The sequence below is a fragment of the Hesperophylax consimilis genome, chromosome 7 (assembly GCF_061612785.1).
Source record: "Hesperophylax consimilis isolate HC1 chromosome 7, BYU_Hcon_1.0, whole genome shotgun sequence".
NCBI lineage: Eukaryota > Metazoa > Arthropoda > Insecta > Trichoptera > Limnephilidae > Hesperophylax > Hesperophylax consimilis.
In genome coordinates this window covers 38,061,056-38,078,619 of record NC_142842.1, presented here as the reverse complement: position 1 = coordinate 38,078,619, position 17,564 = coordinate 38,061,056, and the positions used below count along the sequence as shown (strand labels likewise).

The 17,564-nt window shown below is 32.0% G+C and overlaps 1 protein-coding gene across 2 annotated transcripts in view; it reads right to left on the bottom strand.

Moving 5' to 3' along the window:
• The window catches only part of LOC149422719 (uncharacterized), a 157,957-nt gene that overhangs the window by 66,759 nt on the left and 73,634 nt on the right, over window positions 1-17,564 (bottom strand). For both annotated transcript variants that reach the window (XM_089633471.1, XM_089633473.1), the window contains one exon: window positions 13,977-14,105. In XM_089633471.1, coding sequence (XP_089489597.1) covers window positions 13,977-14,105 — 129 coding nt within the window. The remainder of the gene's footprint in view (window positions 1-13,976; window positions 14,106-17,564) is intronic.

Here is a 17,564-nt window from a genome sequence, read left to right as displayed (position 1 = left end):
TCATTGTTTTCATGCTTATGGTTTTATACAGATAGTTACTTTAAAAGAAGAAATAACATTTTAGGACGATAACAAAAAGTAAATAAAAAAATATGCACGCAAAATTCAATCAGTTAAAAAGGCTTTTTTTAAATATAAAATGAAATAAACATACGAGATTTCCACATAATATATTTTTGTAAAACAAAGATAGGAAGAAGATGTCAAATAATGTCCGCCATATTTCTGAGTGAAAACCGGCAGTACAAAAATAGAACACGTCTTTTTTATCTCGAATCCATCTGAAAAGACGACCTATATAGAAACTGAACGAAAATACACGTCGTGTAAAATTTCCATTAGTTTTTTTTTTGTTTCTTTCTCTGCCTAAAAGTGTGTCCACATATACGGTCAACTTTTAATGGCGCCGTTAATCGAAAGGCGCTCTATGTATCCACTTGTATAGATATACGTATTTATTAAATTAATACCTCCTTGGCTTTTAAAAGACTATTGTATAGGTCTATCAATCTTAGTTGACTTCATCACAGTACTCACACACAGGCATAATTTACATACATCGTGTTTCATTTAGAATTTAATAAAATCCAAAACAACTAATGATTATTTTGCAATTCAGAATTCAAAGCCAAAACATGCATGTATACACTCTTAGAATATTCTAATACGGTGAACATATAAACTTGCTTTCCCTTTTCCGCCAGTCATAATAAGTAGGCGTATACAAGACAGAAGACATCGCGCATGACTTTACGGGGAAATGAAGATACTTTTCTATATTGATAGATATATACATGTATTATAAGCATCAGCCATTATCTACATCCTATATCTATTATTAGTATACGTAGTCTAATGAATAAATGAGATAAAAAGTAAAATAAACAAATTGTAGCAGAAAAACCGCTACAAATAAATCTAATAATAACGATGCTAACTGAAAATAATGAAAGCTGTGAATTTTTCAGTCGCGATATCATGCACTTGATCGAACTGAAATCGATATGGATAGGACACGCTGTAAGCTTCCTAACAATGTTCTTGTACAATCATCGTATACACTTGCTGTCCCTCTTCCGCTAGTACATACACAAATAAATGCAATGCTAAGCTTGTTTACTGGAGTCAACTCTCGTTGCTTTACCTATAACATAAATTAAATTATGCCAACCCTAATACCGAAGCCAAGTTGCCGTTAATTTTTTTTGTAAAAGTCTTATCCGTGTGTTCTTAGTTTAAGAGCTTATCTGTTATTTAGTGTTCCAGTTTTGAGAACGTATATATTATGTACCTTGTTGGAATTGTTTTTCCATCCTAACATGTAGGCGGACTCGCTCTGGATTGTGCTCTGCTCGTTCTGTAGTGGTAGATAATATGCTACTGCGAAAATATTCACCGTTAAGACGCGATAGATTATGACATATTTGCAGGCAGTTAATTGTCACGCTATTCCACTTTTAACGATGAAAAATAACTACCATGAGCATTCCAAGATAGTCTTAACCATTAATACTCGTACCTCTCTAACAATAGGGCACTAACCTCGAAATGGGATCGACGTGCAATGAACTCATTTCTACAACGTGTTTTGTCTTCTTGGACAACAAAAAAATGAAGACAAACACATAGTCTAAAAAAAAATCTCTATCATTCACTAGATATTTTCTAATGTTTTTTTTTTAGGAAATGACCCTTTTTACATGTTACTTCTTACATGAAATCTAACACCATTTTTTTAAATAGTTTTTTTCGTATTTGGATTTATTTACAATAGTAGGCATTATCAGTAATTTTTATTTCTTCATACAGACAATAAAATATTACTTAATTATTATCTGATATTATTAATACTCTAGCGTCTGGACGGTGTAGGCCCTCTCATTGGTCAAATTTAAATTGTCTGTTTCAGTTAAATTCCGCTAACTTGAAAATTAAGGCACGATTTGAAAATGACACGATGCTCATATAATTTTTGGATAATATCGAAGAAAATATGTTTTAGAAAGTTGACAATCCATTGGATTCATTACATTACAGTAAAAATTATCCACAATTACGTATTAAAATTTGACGTTTATCATTATTCACGCGAAAGACAGATTGTTCAGTGTTGCCAGCGTATATGGAAAAAATGTAAAAAACTTTTATAGCCAGTTAGTGTCAAGCAATGTACAATGTCAGTGTGATTATTTAATGTGAGATATATTATAATTATAAATAATTATAAATAATAAATATAATTTATAATTATAAATCCACCATCATAAATTAAATAAAAAATAACCAGTTCCACTCGATACTTAAATACGTAATTAATTATTTTTTTGATATTACAACACCGACCCCATTCGCTGTCATCAGCTGTCATGTTTAATATGTGATAATTACAGAATTATTATTGACGTGATAACCGTAGATATTTCTTTTAAAAACTATCGCTGTGAATCGCTAAAAAGAAATGTTTGTTTTCAGATTATTATTTCAATTTAATTACTATGGCTAAAAGGTATGTGGGCAATATTTTACCAGAATTGGTCAAATTTCGGAATGTTCGAATGAGAGGGAAATTTACCAAGCGATTGAAGTGCCATATACTACAAATTTTAGCTTATCCTCCAGCACGAATGATTGACAGGAGATTGTAGTCAATCTAAAAACTTTAGGAATTTTGTTTGTCAATACAAATGCTACTTGATGTATACAGTGTTAATAGATTTGCCTCATTTGGAGCGCAAATAGCTAATATCCCAGGTAATGGTCCATATTGTTTTAAAAAAATTGGTTAGGTTTATCATCTGACTTCCAGAAGTATACAAGTTGCAGGTAAAATACCTTCCTATGCTCAGCTTTATCTATATGATCCTGATGAGGCTGTTAGAGTGCGTATGAGTCATCCATGTTATGCCGATTGCTATAAAAATATAATGCAAATAATTGATGATTGAACTAAAAGAAGCTGTCGAGGAAGAAGAAATACGCATTGCGGCTGAGGGTGGGCAGGTGAGAGATATACGTCTATTATTTACACGTTCATCAGAGGTACAATGCTCCAACCAGTTCTCACGATATCGCTATGGTTTACGTAGCAGACAGACGGGAATTTGTCATCGGGTATAGATATCGCTGTTTAACCTAAAAATGTTGAAGGACCTCAAAGGATGGCAACTTTATCAAAGCATTTAGATCCCATGGTTTTCCCACTACTATTTCCATCAGGTAAATGTGGTTGGACTCCAGGCTTTCAGCATCATGCTGATTTCTGTACTGCTCAATGTCATACTGTAACTGCTATGTAGTTTTATGCAAGTAAATTAGCAGTGCGAAGAAACATATTTAATCCAATCCATTATGCGGGTAAACTTTTTCAACAGTATTTAATTCATGCTTACATTATTTACCAATCTGGTCGCCTAGATTACATTAGGAAAAACCAACGACACCTCAGAGTGGAATGCTATCAAGGTTTGCAAAACCATGTAAGAAATTTAGCCACTGATAGAGGAGTATGTGCAGGTAATACAGTCATTCTTCCATCTTCATTTACTGGTGGACCACGCCATGTGAATAAACTTTATCAAGTTTCAATGGCAATGGTACGTAAATTTGGTCGTCCTGTCGTCGTCATAACTTTTACATGCAATCCCAAATGGACAGAAATACCAACCGAATTGGAACATTATCAATCGGCCGCGGACAGGCCTGATATAGTAGCCAAGGTTTTCCATCTAAAAGTCAAGGAATTTATTCATGATATGACTGAGAAACATGTTTTTGGAAAGGTAATTTGTTGGGTGTATACTTCTGTAATTGATCAGCAAAAAAGAGGACTCCCTCATCTACATGGTGTGTTTACACTTTGCAGCCAAGATAAGTTTATTACAGCTTCTGATATTGATAATGCCGTATCTGCAGAACTACCCCATCCGAAGAACGGCTTTGTACCATATTATTTAAAAAAATAACATTCATGGACCATGTGGCGTACTTAATCCAAGGTCAGTCTGCATGGTATACGGTAAGTGCTCTAAAAAATTCCCCAAATCATTTAAAGATGCTACTGATAATAATTCCGCAGGTTACCCAGAGTACAGGATACGTGATAATTTTTCTGAAAATCACGTTGTTCGGGATATACGTATCGACAATCGATTTGTTGTTCCATATAATGCATTCCTTAGCAAAAAATATGATGCTCATATTAATGTTGAAATTTGTTCCTCTTTGGATAGTATTTATTTATTTATACTGGGTTTTTAGAGATTTTCTCACTTATCTATACATGATCAATCTCACTCAATTTTACTTCTGGCTTTACATTTACCCGACAGCCAATCTGTTTATTTTGTAGAGGGGCGGGAGGAACAGGCTCTTAGGGAAGCATCTACAAGGAACACCTCTTTAACAGCGTGGTTCCAATTAAATCTTAAAGATATTGAGGGACGCTCTATTCTGTATCAAGATGTACCAAATAACTATGTCTTTTCAGCTGGTAAAAAGTGGACGAGGCGACAGCGGGGAGGCGACAACATCATTGATGACATACGAGAATGGACGCAGTGCATGACGGAGGCTTCATTGTATTTGATGCCTAAAATTCTTAGACATCTATTTGTTTTAATTTTAATACAATGTATCCCTTCGATCTTCGGCTGAAGATTTTTTTCATCGTGGTGTTGCTGAAGAAACAGCTATTAATTAATCTTTGTCTTTTAAACATACAGGATATTCTTATGAAGGAGAATTCATCTTGCAGAATGCAGGGCTTACCTGAACCTGATGAAAGTTGCAGTTTTGGACAAGTATCTGATTTTAATGTAATTTCTGAAAACACTTTAGGTGAATTGATGGCTGCCAAACTCAATGACGTACAACTTCAAGCATATAATTCTATTTTGAATAAGTTTTTTCACATGAAAATGATGACAATGAATTTTTCTTCATTGATGGCCCAGGCGAAACATGGAAAACATACCTTTACTAAACTTTAATTCACACTCTAAGACGAAAAGGTAAAAGAGTTTTATCATACTGCTTTTAATTTACCCATCAATTTACAGGACAATACAACATGTAAGGTCACATCAAAGAATCGGAAAATTATAACGGAAGCAGATATTATAATATGGGATGAAGCACCAGGTGTAGCTTTAGAAGTTATTGAGCGTACTATACGTGATATCATGGGAAGTGATTCTGTCTTTGGTAACAAAGTTATTGTTTTGGGCGGAGACTTTCGTCAGATCCTTCCAGTGTGTCGACGTACTTCACGAGGACAATTAATTGCCGCTTGCATAAAAAGCAGCATACTTTGGTACCATTTGAAAACTTTTCAATTAAAAACAAATGTCAGAGCTTTAGAAAGTGAAAATATATTTTCTAAATGGCTTTTGGACTTGGAAGATGGCAAACTTCCTTCGGTAGAAGGAACATTAGAATCATCTGTGCTTATTCCCAATGTAAATATTTGTCAAGATATTATTCACTATATATACAGTGAGACACATACAACTCCTGATGCCTTAGTGATGAGTCAACGTACCATATTGTGCCCTAAAAATAGTCATGTTTATGCTATCAATGAGGATGTACTTCAACGGAAAGCGCCCCTGAGCTGATATCTCACAAAAGCGGTGCTATAAAAATTTCAGCTGTAACTTAATTCAAGCCAAAATCATTACGGGGAACAGAAAAGGTACAGTACATTTCATTCCTAGAATTTAAAACACTTTGTCGGATGTTACAATTAGTCAAATTAGCTTATGCAATGACCATCAATAAATCTCAAGGACAAACTTTTGAACGGGGTGGACTGTTACTTCCTGAACCAGTATTTTCTCATGGACAGTTTGAGCGCAGTCATCGTTATTTATACAAATTCTGACTGATTGGTATACGGATAATATTGTTTATAAAGAGATTTTTTCCTAATGAAAGTGTATAATATTATGTTGTAGATTGTAAAAAATAAAAGTATAATAAATTGTACTTGCTTAAAAAGTTTTGTTTTTTGACTCAATTTATCCCACCTGTAAGGTTTTCCAGCCTAAGAATTAAGAGAGTTTTGGTGTATTTACTTTGACAATCGTTAGGTAAGAGCGTAATATTATTTCACCCAAATATGTAGATTTTTAGGACTTATCCCAATAAAATAATTCTTCATATATTTAAAAAAAAATGTAATTACTTTGACAGTCTTTTGGTAAGAGTATATTATTTTACCAAAGTTATATGTAATATTGTAATATGTTGATATTTTTTTATTTTCAAATTACATATAAATATTTTGCAATTTAAGTTTCGATTTAAAAATTAAATCATTTCGGTGGTATGGAAGAGGAAACATTTTTCTCATTGACGAGATTTATTTTGGGGTGAGGGGTGTTTAATGGTTCAGAATGTCTTTCTATTATATATCTACCCATTGATCTAATATCTACCTATTAAATGTAACTGTTAGTATCACTCAAACTGGGCGAAGCCCAACGAAGTGCCGCCCGCAGGGCCTAGCAGCAAAAACCCGCGGAGCGGGTTTTTAACTGCTAGTTACAATTAATACAACAATTATTTGCTACGGTTTGTGAGTATTCATATAGCATGAATATAAAGATATTTTTTTAAATATTCAATGGGGGAAGAATGAACTGATTTTTGTTTTATTTCCGAAATACTAGGCTCATGCCCGTATCATGGTAGTCATAAATAAGCGATAATTGAATATGTGTGTTGTCTTTAGTGTGGTTAAAATTTCACTCGGTTAAACAGATTTTGGCAATGTCGATCGTTGGATATGGTCGAATAACGACTTCATAACAGAATGGTGGCACAAAACATTTATTTTAAAACCTCACTGAATGTTCAAATCGTTTACAAGTATATGAGAAAGTTAGTTTACGAGTTCATAATCCATCGTGTTGTGTTATATCCAATTCTGTTTCTACATTTACGACGAAACAAACAAAGTAACATATTAATTAGGTACAATCTTCTACGTTAACAGATTTAACGTTTCGCCATTAAGTTAAAATCAATTACATAATAAAAACAAAACACAGAGCAAATTACTTTTCTTAGCCATAATGCAAATCGCGTCTCGAGAATTTCTATGTTTTTACACGGCTTTTCGAGTCATTAGATACGCTTTCTGGACATGCTAAACGTTAGTGTGATAACTTTTACATTAATTTGTTTATACATCAGTAATAAACTTTTACAATCCATTTCACATTCTACTTTATGAATCTCATAGATAGCACAACATTTTTTCAAAATTAGTAAATGATGTTTTTAAATTGAAACTTTGAAGAATAATGCATAACTAATAACATAACTAACACAAAACTGCAATCCATCAATTATTTTAGAATTTTTACAGAAATCAAAATAAAAAATCTTAAAATTTTAGCTCCTCATATGAGGCTTTGACAAAAACGAATTCCCTCGGGGTCTATGTCATCTTCAGGGGTGCTCTGTAGTGAGTATTTTTAAGGAAAGGAAGTTTTTGGAAGGAAAAAGCGTATGTGGGGTGGGTAGAAATCTAGTTTTCAGTGTATCCGGGAGTGACGGGCGCGTGAATCCATCCCTCAAACTGCGGTGCAAGGTAATGGGTCGAGAGAGTCCTGCTGGAAAGGTCAAAAAGTCTACCTCAACCATTTTCTTCCAATCCGGTTTGCCACGCAGTAGGTGGGCAGACACATCTGCCGTAAGTCCTAGACAAACCTTATCCCATATAGCCGGGCAACCCTTCGCTAAATCTATTATATTATGAAATATAAATTCAGATGGAAAAAAAATTGCGTGCCGTGTTAAATGTTTGTGACGAGAAATGTAATGGAGGTCGCTATCTACAAATTTGCAAAATTCTTGCCATAATTGGTAGCCAAAATTATGTAAAAAAAAGCACAAAACATTAAATGAATTGTGAAAAAAAAATGTTTAAGTAAAAATATTATGGGGTGTTTAAATTTGCAAGGTTTTATTAAACACAAAATCAGGCAAATAAAAGCTTTAGATTTGCATTTTTGTGTTGATTGTTGAAGTGTGACTTGCTATACAAGGGTTGTCTACCTTTTTGGCGTTGAGAGCTACTCTCTGTCTTCATTTTTAAGACGATAGACTTCTAATAAAAACATTATATTAACTCTTGGCATTATTTTCTTAATTCTACATTTAGAAAGGATAAATATCTTTATAATCTATGCAAAACAAACATTGCACTGGGCATTATTTTCGTTGATTTTTAAAGGTGATGATAAAAACTACAAATTTTATGGAACACATAAAGTATTATTTTTAAATTTACAATCGTAACTATCCTTATTCAATTCATTATCAACCAGAAGGGAGCACTAGGATAATAGTAGTATTTCTATAATTACCGTTACTTTTTGCGTAAAAAAGAGTTTTATTCGTCACTGGGAAAAATTTATGTTTTCTTATCACCTAATTTTTTAGAGCACCTCAAAATCTACACGACGACGCACGAGTAAATCATATAACCTTTTTCGTTGTGGAGTTGATTCCTTTATCGCGTGATTTTTCAGGCTCTTATATGAAAACACTCCCCGCTCGATGACATAAGCAAACTAACGAGCAATCGAAAATGGTATATTTTTATAATAAACACACCCTTTGCGCCACAACCCTTGGGCCACAAGATGATTTTAAATATTGGGCGACATCAAAAGCGTTTCATCGATAACTCTGGCGGAACCTTAGTATGGGAGCCTTTATAAAAAAACTTTTCACGTTAAAATGTTAAGTATCGACTGAAATGACAGATAAGCAGAACTGACCCAAAACGAATTCAACAACAACAGTTTATTTAGAATGTCTTCAAGTCGGCTCATTATTTATCTTTTCCGTGCATTGAACTGCGGATCATTGGCTTTGGCACAACTTCATTACTTTTACTATCGCGCAATCGTTTTTTACTTTATATTTCCTGAGGGCAAACTTATTGAAATTGTTAATTTAAAGAGCGGTTTAAAATTACATAAAAAATACAAACAACTGTAAATTACAGGCTTTTTTGCAGGCAATTGCATTAGGCAATTCACCTTAAAAAGAGTGCTATGTGCCTACAGGCTTTTTGGACTAGTATACTATCGTTAATTTTTTGTTTTTAATGAGTTTTTATTATTCACAATGTACATTTGTTACGTATAAATTTTTTTATAAAATTATTTTATAAAATTAGCGACCGGTTTCGACACGTCCGTGTCATTAACTAGCTATTTTAAAACTAAATTTTTAAGTGCAGAAATATGGGGTTTTATTTAGTTTGGTTCTTGGGTGGGAGGGATTTGAGGGAGGGGGATGGGGTTGAGAGGGAAACGGAGGGAGGAGTCAACATAACGGGGAACATTGTCAATAGAGGTGATTTGCAAGGTGCTATTATTTTATTTACTATATTAATGTTTGAATTAATTTTTTTGTTGATTTCTAATGTTTCTAATGCAATTGAAATTGTTACATAGTGAATGCCAAAGAAATACAAAAAATACTATCGTTAACTTGAGGCTCCGTCGTAAGCGTTCAAAAAGAAAAAGAAGATGGTTTGAAATGCAGATATTATTTAAATACGAATGTGAAAGGGAGCGCGCTATATTGAAAAACGACAAAAATTTCTCGACAAATGCCTAAGTCATATTTAAAGAAACACTGTTAATGTATTCATACATATTAAATATCAGAATCAAAATGAGTTTTTAATAATTTTTGAAACAAACTTTACTTTATTCTTATAATTACTGTTTTTGCTGTACAAATTTATAGATATTATCTTAAAAAATAACACATATTATTTTATGAACTTTAAAACTTAAAGTGTTCAAGACAAATATGTTACAAATCTGAAGAAATTGGGCCTAAAAACCATTAATTATCTAACGAACAATGGAATAAAGTAAGAAAAATTCAAATCAAACATTTTTAACTTTATTCCCATAAGGCTGTCTTTGGTGTATTTTTGATAAAATAAATTAAATATGATTGCAAATAATAACTGCAAGGTTTTCAGCTAAAAAATATGCAAATAAATTTAGTGCTTTTACCGAAAAAATATCAACGCACGGTTAAGACAAGAACCCAAAAAAGTGTTGCTCTTGCCATATTATATTTTTGAGGCCAATGTATCGGATCGGAATAGAGATTATACACTTTAAAATAACCTTACGTAACACTTAATTGAGCCCGCCTTTCACAACATGTATTTCTTAAATCTCCCGGGCACAAGTGGTTTAGCGGTTTAGGTATATTTAGTTTGAGCTCTTATGATAAACATTATGATTCTTTATTTAATCGGGCAAATTAGTGAGAAAAAACCCCACAGAAAAAGAGGCTGAGAAACATATATGAAGGCTTATCTATGAAACCACTTTGAGTTTTTCAAATCCAACAATCTCTTTTACATTTTTTGTAACTATTGGTGTTTTCTACTTCCAAAAAATGCACAAATTACAGTCATATTAATTCTGTCATTGATTTCATATTTACACGAGACACCAGAGACCATCAAAAACAAATAAATCACATATCTTTTTCCTGATATTTTCTCCTAATGATACCAGTGCTGTCCGAAATAAAAAAAAAATAACAAAAAATACGCTGTAAGGAGTTAATTAAAATAATTGTTCTGACTTGACTAGAAAAAACCTTCGCTAACAATCGCTGTATGAAATTATATTCAATAATTGTCCTGACTTGACTAAAATATCTTCCTTCCCATCGTGAGTGTAATGATACCTCTGCGGTAATTACATCGACGTATGTTGGCTAAAGAAGGATGAGTCTACGTCTGCCATCGGATGTTGCCACAACTGAATAATATGTTCTGTATGTTCCGTTGCCAAATAAACTGTATTGTTCTGCGCTATGGACTCTACGTGTGGTTGCATCACCTCTCGAGAAACAACGCCTTCCATTAAAAACATTTCGACAAACATATGAAAATTAGTCTAATGTAGGTAAAGTACTGAGGTAAAATAACATAAAAGCAAGATAGCTCAGCTCTTAGACCGTCTTAAGAATCATATACTTCAAAACAAAATATTTGTAATGGGTATGACGCAACACGTAGTAGAGTAGATTTAGCAATAAATTAAGCTCAATACATCATTTTTAAAACGTTTTTCTAGAAATGCTTTTATTTATAATGTCACTCTAAATCATACGATAAATTTTATTAAAGGTCTGGGTTATCGGTGACCTTCTGAATCCGTGCATGATTTCAAGAAAATTCATACCTACAAAAAAGTGGTGGATAAAAGTTTCTAAAAGCCAAGTGGATAAAATGTAGAATTTCAGTATTATGTAATAAAAACGATCTAGTTACGGAGGCGCACTATTGCGGTGTCTTATAAGATGACGAAAAAATATTAATATTTAATCTGTGGATCAGTTTATTTTATCATATAATTACGATAAATCCTTTTAGTATATAACCGGATTACTCTAATGAGGAAATTATAAACCTTCGATGTTGTTTTTCTAAACGTCAATAGTTTTATTAATCAATAAAAGTTTAATGTGTTTTTTGACATACTTTTTTGCGGTGCTAATAAATGTTGCATCTGTGTCAGAGATTAATTACCTATTAAAACAAAGTTTTCTCTCAAAAGAGTAGAAATAAACACTTGAAGATTATGCGTCGTAAATCTGTTCATTGAACCGATCAATATAAGTTTAATGTGTTTTTTGACATAATTATTTTATGAAATTAATATTATTTTATGGTATTTTGCCGTGATGCGCTTTCTCTACCGTGAGTTAACGTTTAAGTCAACCTTACGATTTCCATTATCAGGGCAGAAAAAAACACTTTTATAAGTCTGATCACTGAATAGTAATGTAATTACAATTTTTGTGCACGAGTAAAATAATCTGTTTTTTTCCTTATTGAAAGTTCTTATTTCTTTTCTTATTCTATAAATATAATTTATTTGATTAAGTATATTGGAAAATCAATTTAAAGTTGCATGTTTGATGCTGTGATTCTGCGTGCTTGAAGAGTTTTTTCTATAACCTTTTGTACTTTGCATCACTTATTGCATAAATATAATTAAATTGTCTTATAAATTCTTTTGATATCATGAATATGTAAATTGTAATAAATAGTTTTATTTTACATCTTAATTGTTATTAAAATCAATTACTTTGATATCTCCTTTACTCGTTATTTACGTAATACATATTATGATGTGGCTTGTTAAGTATTATCGTTATTTATCAATTAAAAAAAATACTTTTCAATCCCAATGATATCTGATAAAATACTAGGACAAAATAAAATTATACATTTTCTAGAATTTAAAATATTAGTTGTTTAAAACGAACAAAACTTTTCGTTTTCTTGTCTGTTTTTTTTACACCAATAACCTCGAATGATATCAATCAGCAATCTCTACTAAAATTTAACGAGCTTTTATAACAAAGAATATATTTTTAACATAAAATTAAGGCACACTTAACCTATTATCCTCTGTGAGTTTTAGAATGAAGGTAAGCAACAAATGAGTAAAAAAGATTTAAAACAAAGACATTTAACATCAGCAATCAAAACAGCATAGATAATTTAATAGCAGAAAAACAAAAAATAACACATTTTTATCGTAAACTAAAAAATTTTCAGGTGATGTGTAGATTTTTAAGGAATGATTTAGCCTTCGAACCGCGAAATATCTTACACGCGACAGTAAATAATTTTTTAAATAAGTTGAAAAACTACTTTTATTTTTTAAAAGTTGTCTATTATATGTTGCAGTAAAACTGATAGAGCAAGTATATGGTATTGATTAAAAATATTTTTTTTTTAAATAAATTTAAAATAAATCAAATTTAATAATGTTATAATAATTATTAAGTTCTGCGAGTATTTCTGTTATTTTTACAGTTTTAATGTGACAGCTGTTTCGGCTTTTGAGGCCATTATCAAACTGTCATGTTTGTCACAGTTGATAATGTCACAGTTATTATTAAATTTGATTTATTTTAAATTTATTTTAAAAAATTAAATGGAGTTCTACGAATTAAACACCAAAACAATAAATAACAAAATTAAAATAATTTGTTGGCAATATTCAAACACGTCAGTTAAGGTTCGGGAGATGAGGAGAAATTAGACAAAGATGGAAAGATGACTTTACAAATGAAATTATCAGCTTATTTGGCGACATTCGTGCTTAGCAGGTAAGGCTCTCGACTACGAATCCGTGGGTCGCGGGTACACAAAATTTTGGTTCAATTTAATTGTGCATTTTCACATTTAATTAACATAAAATTATTTACTTGAGGCACGTTTCAGAGTAGTAGATACACTCAGTATCACCCTGGTGAAAGACCAACATACAGAATTGAAAATTTGCTTTAAATGGCTTTAGTACGGTGACGAGATCTGAATAGCCAAGTACTACCCCCACATTCATCTTTGCCATCCCTTCCTTTCCCCACTTATTTCAGTCTTCAAAACACTGCAACAGTGCACTTTAGCAATCATGATACCACAGTACTGCACTGAGAAAACTTACTGATATTGAATATTGTTAATTTATTAAATAATCAAAGAATTATCTTCAACGAATAAATTGACAGTATTCCTAGCAAACTGTCGTTAAAACACGAATATTATAATTTTTCTACTAACTGGGTAATTGAAATGTTCAATGAATATCATGTATAATAACAATTATCCTGTAATTACTTAAATTAAACAAAATAAATAAAAAAATATGTTATTAGCATGTCGGAACACGTGTTCATAAAAATTCTAAGATTGTAACATATTATTATTTTTATCAGTAAAAGGACCCCTGCATGAACAAGTCTTCCGATATATACTGAATGGACTAATGTTGTATTTGGAAATGGATTGCAATCACATTTTTAACAGGATCAGCCATTCTAATTTTTCTCCGTTTGGGAGCAGTTTTAGTATGATATTAATATTAAAAAGAATAATAAATAAATAAAACTGGACTAACCTGCAGTTTTTCTTCGTTCTTGGCATGGACTGGTTCCTCGGCGAGGAGTGCGTCGTCCTTCTTCAGATCGACAGCAGGAGCGTCCTGTCGCAGGGCGAGGGGAAGTGCGGGAAGGCGGGACATTTGGAGCTGCAAGAAAATAAATACATTGGTTACAATACTGGGAGAAATTATCAAGGGTGTTAAGAAATACATTGGTTATAATACTGGGAGAAATTATCAAGGGTGTTAAGAAATACATTGGTTATAAAACTGGGAGAAATTATCAAGGGTGTTACGTAAAAGAGGTAAATAGTTTGGCTTCACTGGATGGGTAAATCTGGATCTGACATAATATCTTAATTAGAACTTTTAATGGCTGAAGAAATGCTGAACTAAACTGCAAATTTAATCGAGCTGAATTAAAATCGAAAATTTATAGTAATCTAAATACTCACTTGTATCTATATTACGTGCAGTTGGCAATAATATCGCACAAATTGAAGATATGTTTAACTGCACGGAATAGAGTTACAAGAAGGCGATAGTAACATATCTCAATAATATTTATAACTAAGCTAAGTATAATACTATTCTTCTGCATTGAATTTCTGTATAACTTATAGCAAACTTTTATTTATTGATTACTATTGCACCAAACTATAATGCTTACCAAATGATTGTAAAAGCCCTTACCAGCGTATAAAATATAAATAAATTTATTAAATTGCCAAGACCTAAAGAATACTGTCAGATCTTCTGGCGTAATGATAAATATTTTAAAGAGCGTCTATCCTGGGTACAAAATCGTAATATTGCCAAAATACTCGCGTGTAAAAATAAATCAAAACCAGACGTTCTTTGCATTTACAATGCCTTCCATACAACAGCATAAACGATGTGCGTCTGAACTAAGGAAATCATTTACATTAAAAATCAATTAATTCGCAGCCGCAAACAAAAATATCAAGAGATTGATTTACAAACATTATAAAACTAGCGCAGACTTTTGAAATTAACATTTTTTTAATAAAATAATTAAAATTATATTAAAAAATATATATATATTTTTTTTAAATTGCTCCTGCCGAGAATCGAACCCTGATCAACTGCTTGAAGGCAGCTATGCTGACCATTATACCACCAAATATTGTAAGAACGGAGGCATATTTCAATAAATTGGTTGAGGGGTAAGGCTTTCGACTAGCAAGCTGTTAATTTTATTTGATTGAATTATGTTATTTCACAAATTACTCTAATCAATCATGTGACGTCACATGATTGCCTAACTATATCCACCAATGAAAATTCTATGGAATAAACTTTCAGAGTTTTTCATTGGTGTATAGTATAATAAGTAGGCTCCAAATGAGAATTGTACTGTCTATATATTGGCATATCTATGGTTAAATAGACCCAATTTGTTTCACACAAAAAGCCCGAAACATCGATCTATTGAGTGGTTTATTTATGTTCTTAACCCTAATCACAAATGGCGCCACATGCACGTTAGTATGACTCGCCGTGGTGACCATGTCGAACGTTTCGTCGCGAAAAAGCGCCTAAAAAGTAAGTCATTAAATGTTTTATTTTGTACTATATCATTTTATTTTCAGGCCTAGTTGGTCGAAACGTTTACTATATATTTTTGTAATGAAGTGTGTTTTAACAACTTATTTATGAAGCGGTATGTGTTGACGTGTTTCTAACCTAAAAATCGCACAAAGTTTTCTGAAATGTGGCCGTACTCCGGATACGGAAGAGATAACCAATTGATTTTTTTTAATTTTCATTTTTACCTCTTACTTCTTTTCATAATTGCACAACTATTCAAGAATATGTTTGAAAATAAATAGAGTTTTGAATATAGTTATGAATGTCATTTTAGTTGCTACAACTTACGAAAAAATTGTCCGGGGGGACAAACCCCGGACTTAAATGATCATAATCAAATATCAAGTGTAGTTTTACTTCAAGTCTTCTTGTTTTATAATATCCTGCTTGTGTCGCAATAAGTGCATAATGCAAAATGTGTATCCGTGTAAAGTTTGAGAGAACCATCACACGCGAGCATCTGACAAGCAAACGGGTGACTGAAAAAACATAGTATAAGTAGGCAGAAGTACATAGTACCTGGCTGGAAACATGGGTCACGAAAAGAGAAAGCCAAACACATAAAATCATTTCTAAATGACGGTGCAATTTCGTACGAGATGACTCCGTTCTCGTTTGTGTCGTTACTCTGTACATAGTTTAATAACTCATGGCAGATGACATTTGAGATGAAACCAAGTTTTTTTTTAAATTTAATATTTCATATTGTTTGCTTCTCTGTATGTATTATCAATTAATACTTGGACAATTTTAATGGCACTATTATCCTAAAATATCTCCTGGTAGAGTAACCGTTCAATTGAGCTGTGGTACGGTTTACCTGGAGTCGTAAGAATCCGGCTCTTCAAAAAGAGCTAACTCAATTGTGCGGCTCGTTCATGAACGACTCATCTCTATACTATTAATAACCGTTTTCGTACTAAGGAGATGCGAGGCAATCAAAATGGTTTGATTGAATCTATATTCATAATAAATGTTTAAAACACGACCCATGCTATGCCAGGATTTATTAAACTAGACTTCATATACTCGATATTCGACATTAGCCTGTTGTAATGTTAAATTTAATAAATGTTAATGTATTCATGCCGCTTTATAACGTGGCTTAATAGTGCGCTTTGTTCAACGCTGGACTGCAATAATCATTAATAATTTCGGTATTATGCCATTGCAAGCAGCTCAATGGGTGATGCTTACATCACCGCAGTTATAATTGCGAATAATGTCAAATTACGCGTGAATGCAATATAAAGTACAACTTTACATAATACGTCATTTAGTAATGGATGTTCCCGTGCAATGGTGGATTTAAATGAAAAAAACTAACAAATTATATAATGGTATTTTTTTAACGCATAACAGTGAAAAGACATTTCAATTTATAAGTAAAGATCAATTGAACTCAAAAATCATTTGAAAGTTACGATAATTATTTTAATATAATTATAGATAATCGAAAGAAATTTTCTTTATTCGGATAATTATTTTTATTTTTTGTGTAGTACGACTATTAGAGATTTTTCGATATTGCGTCTTAGAATATTACATTATTTATTCTTTTCTATTACAATATTTTCGATATTACGTCTTACAAATATTTTCGATATTACTTTTAATAAATTTTATTTTTTTAGGATTTACCTATTTTGTACAGTCAATCGTGCGTGTTGGTATTACGCTTTGCAATTTATCAATTTTATTGGTATTATATTTCTCGAAAATTCAAGTTTGTCGGTATTACTCATACGTCTTTCAGTTTATGATTTTTATCGGTATTTTATATCTCACATTTGTCGGAAAAACAACCAATATTTCTTATTTTCCGGTTATAACATATTAGATTTACCTTATTGAATGTTTCAAGTTTGTCGGTACTAATTTATTCAATAGGATCGTATTTGTCCATGTTGTTTCGTACAAAGGCCAACCGACTCATATCTATATCCTACATACATGTATGAGAATTTTCTAATAGTTTATTATGTTATGTTCTTA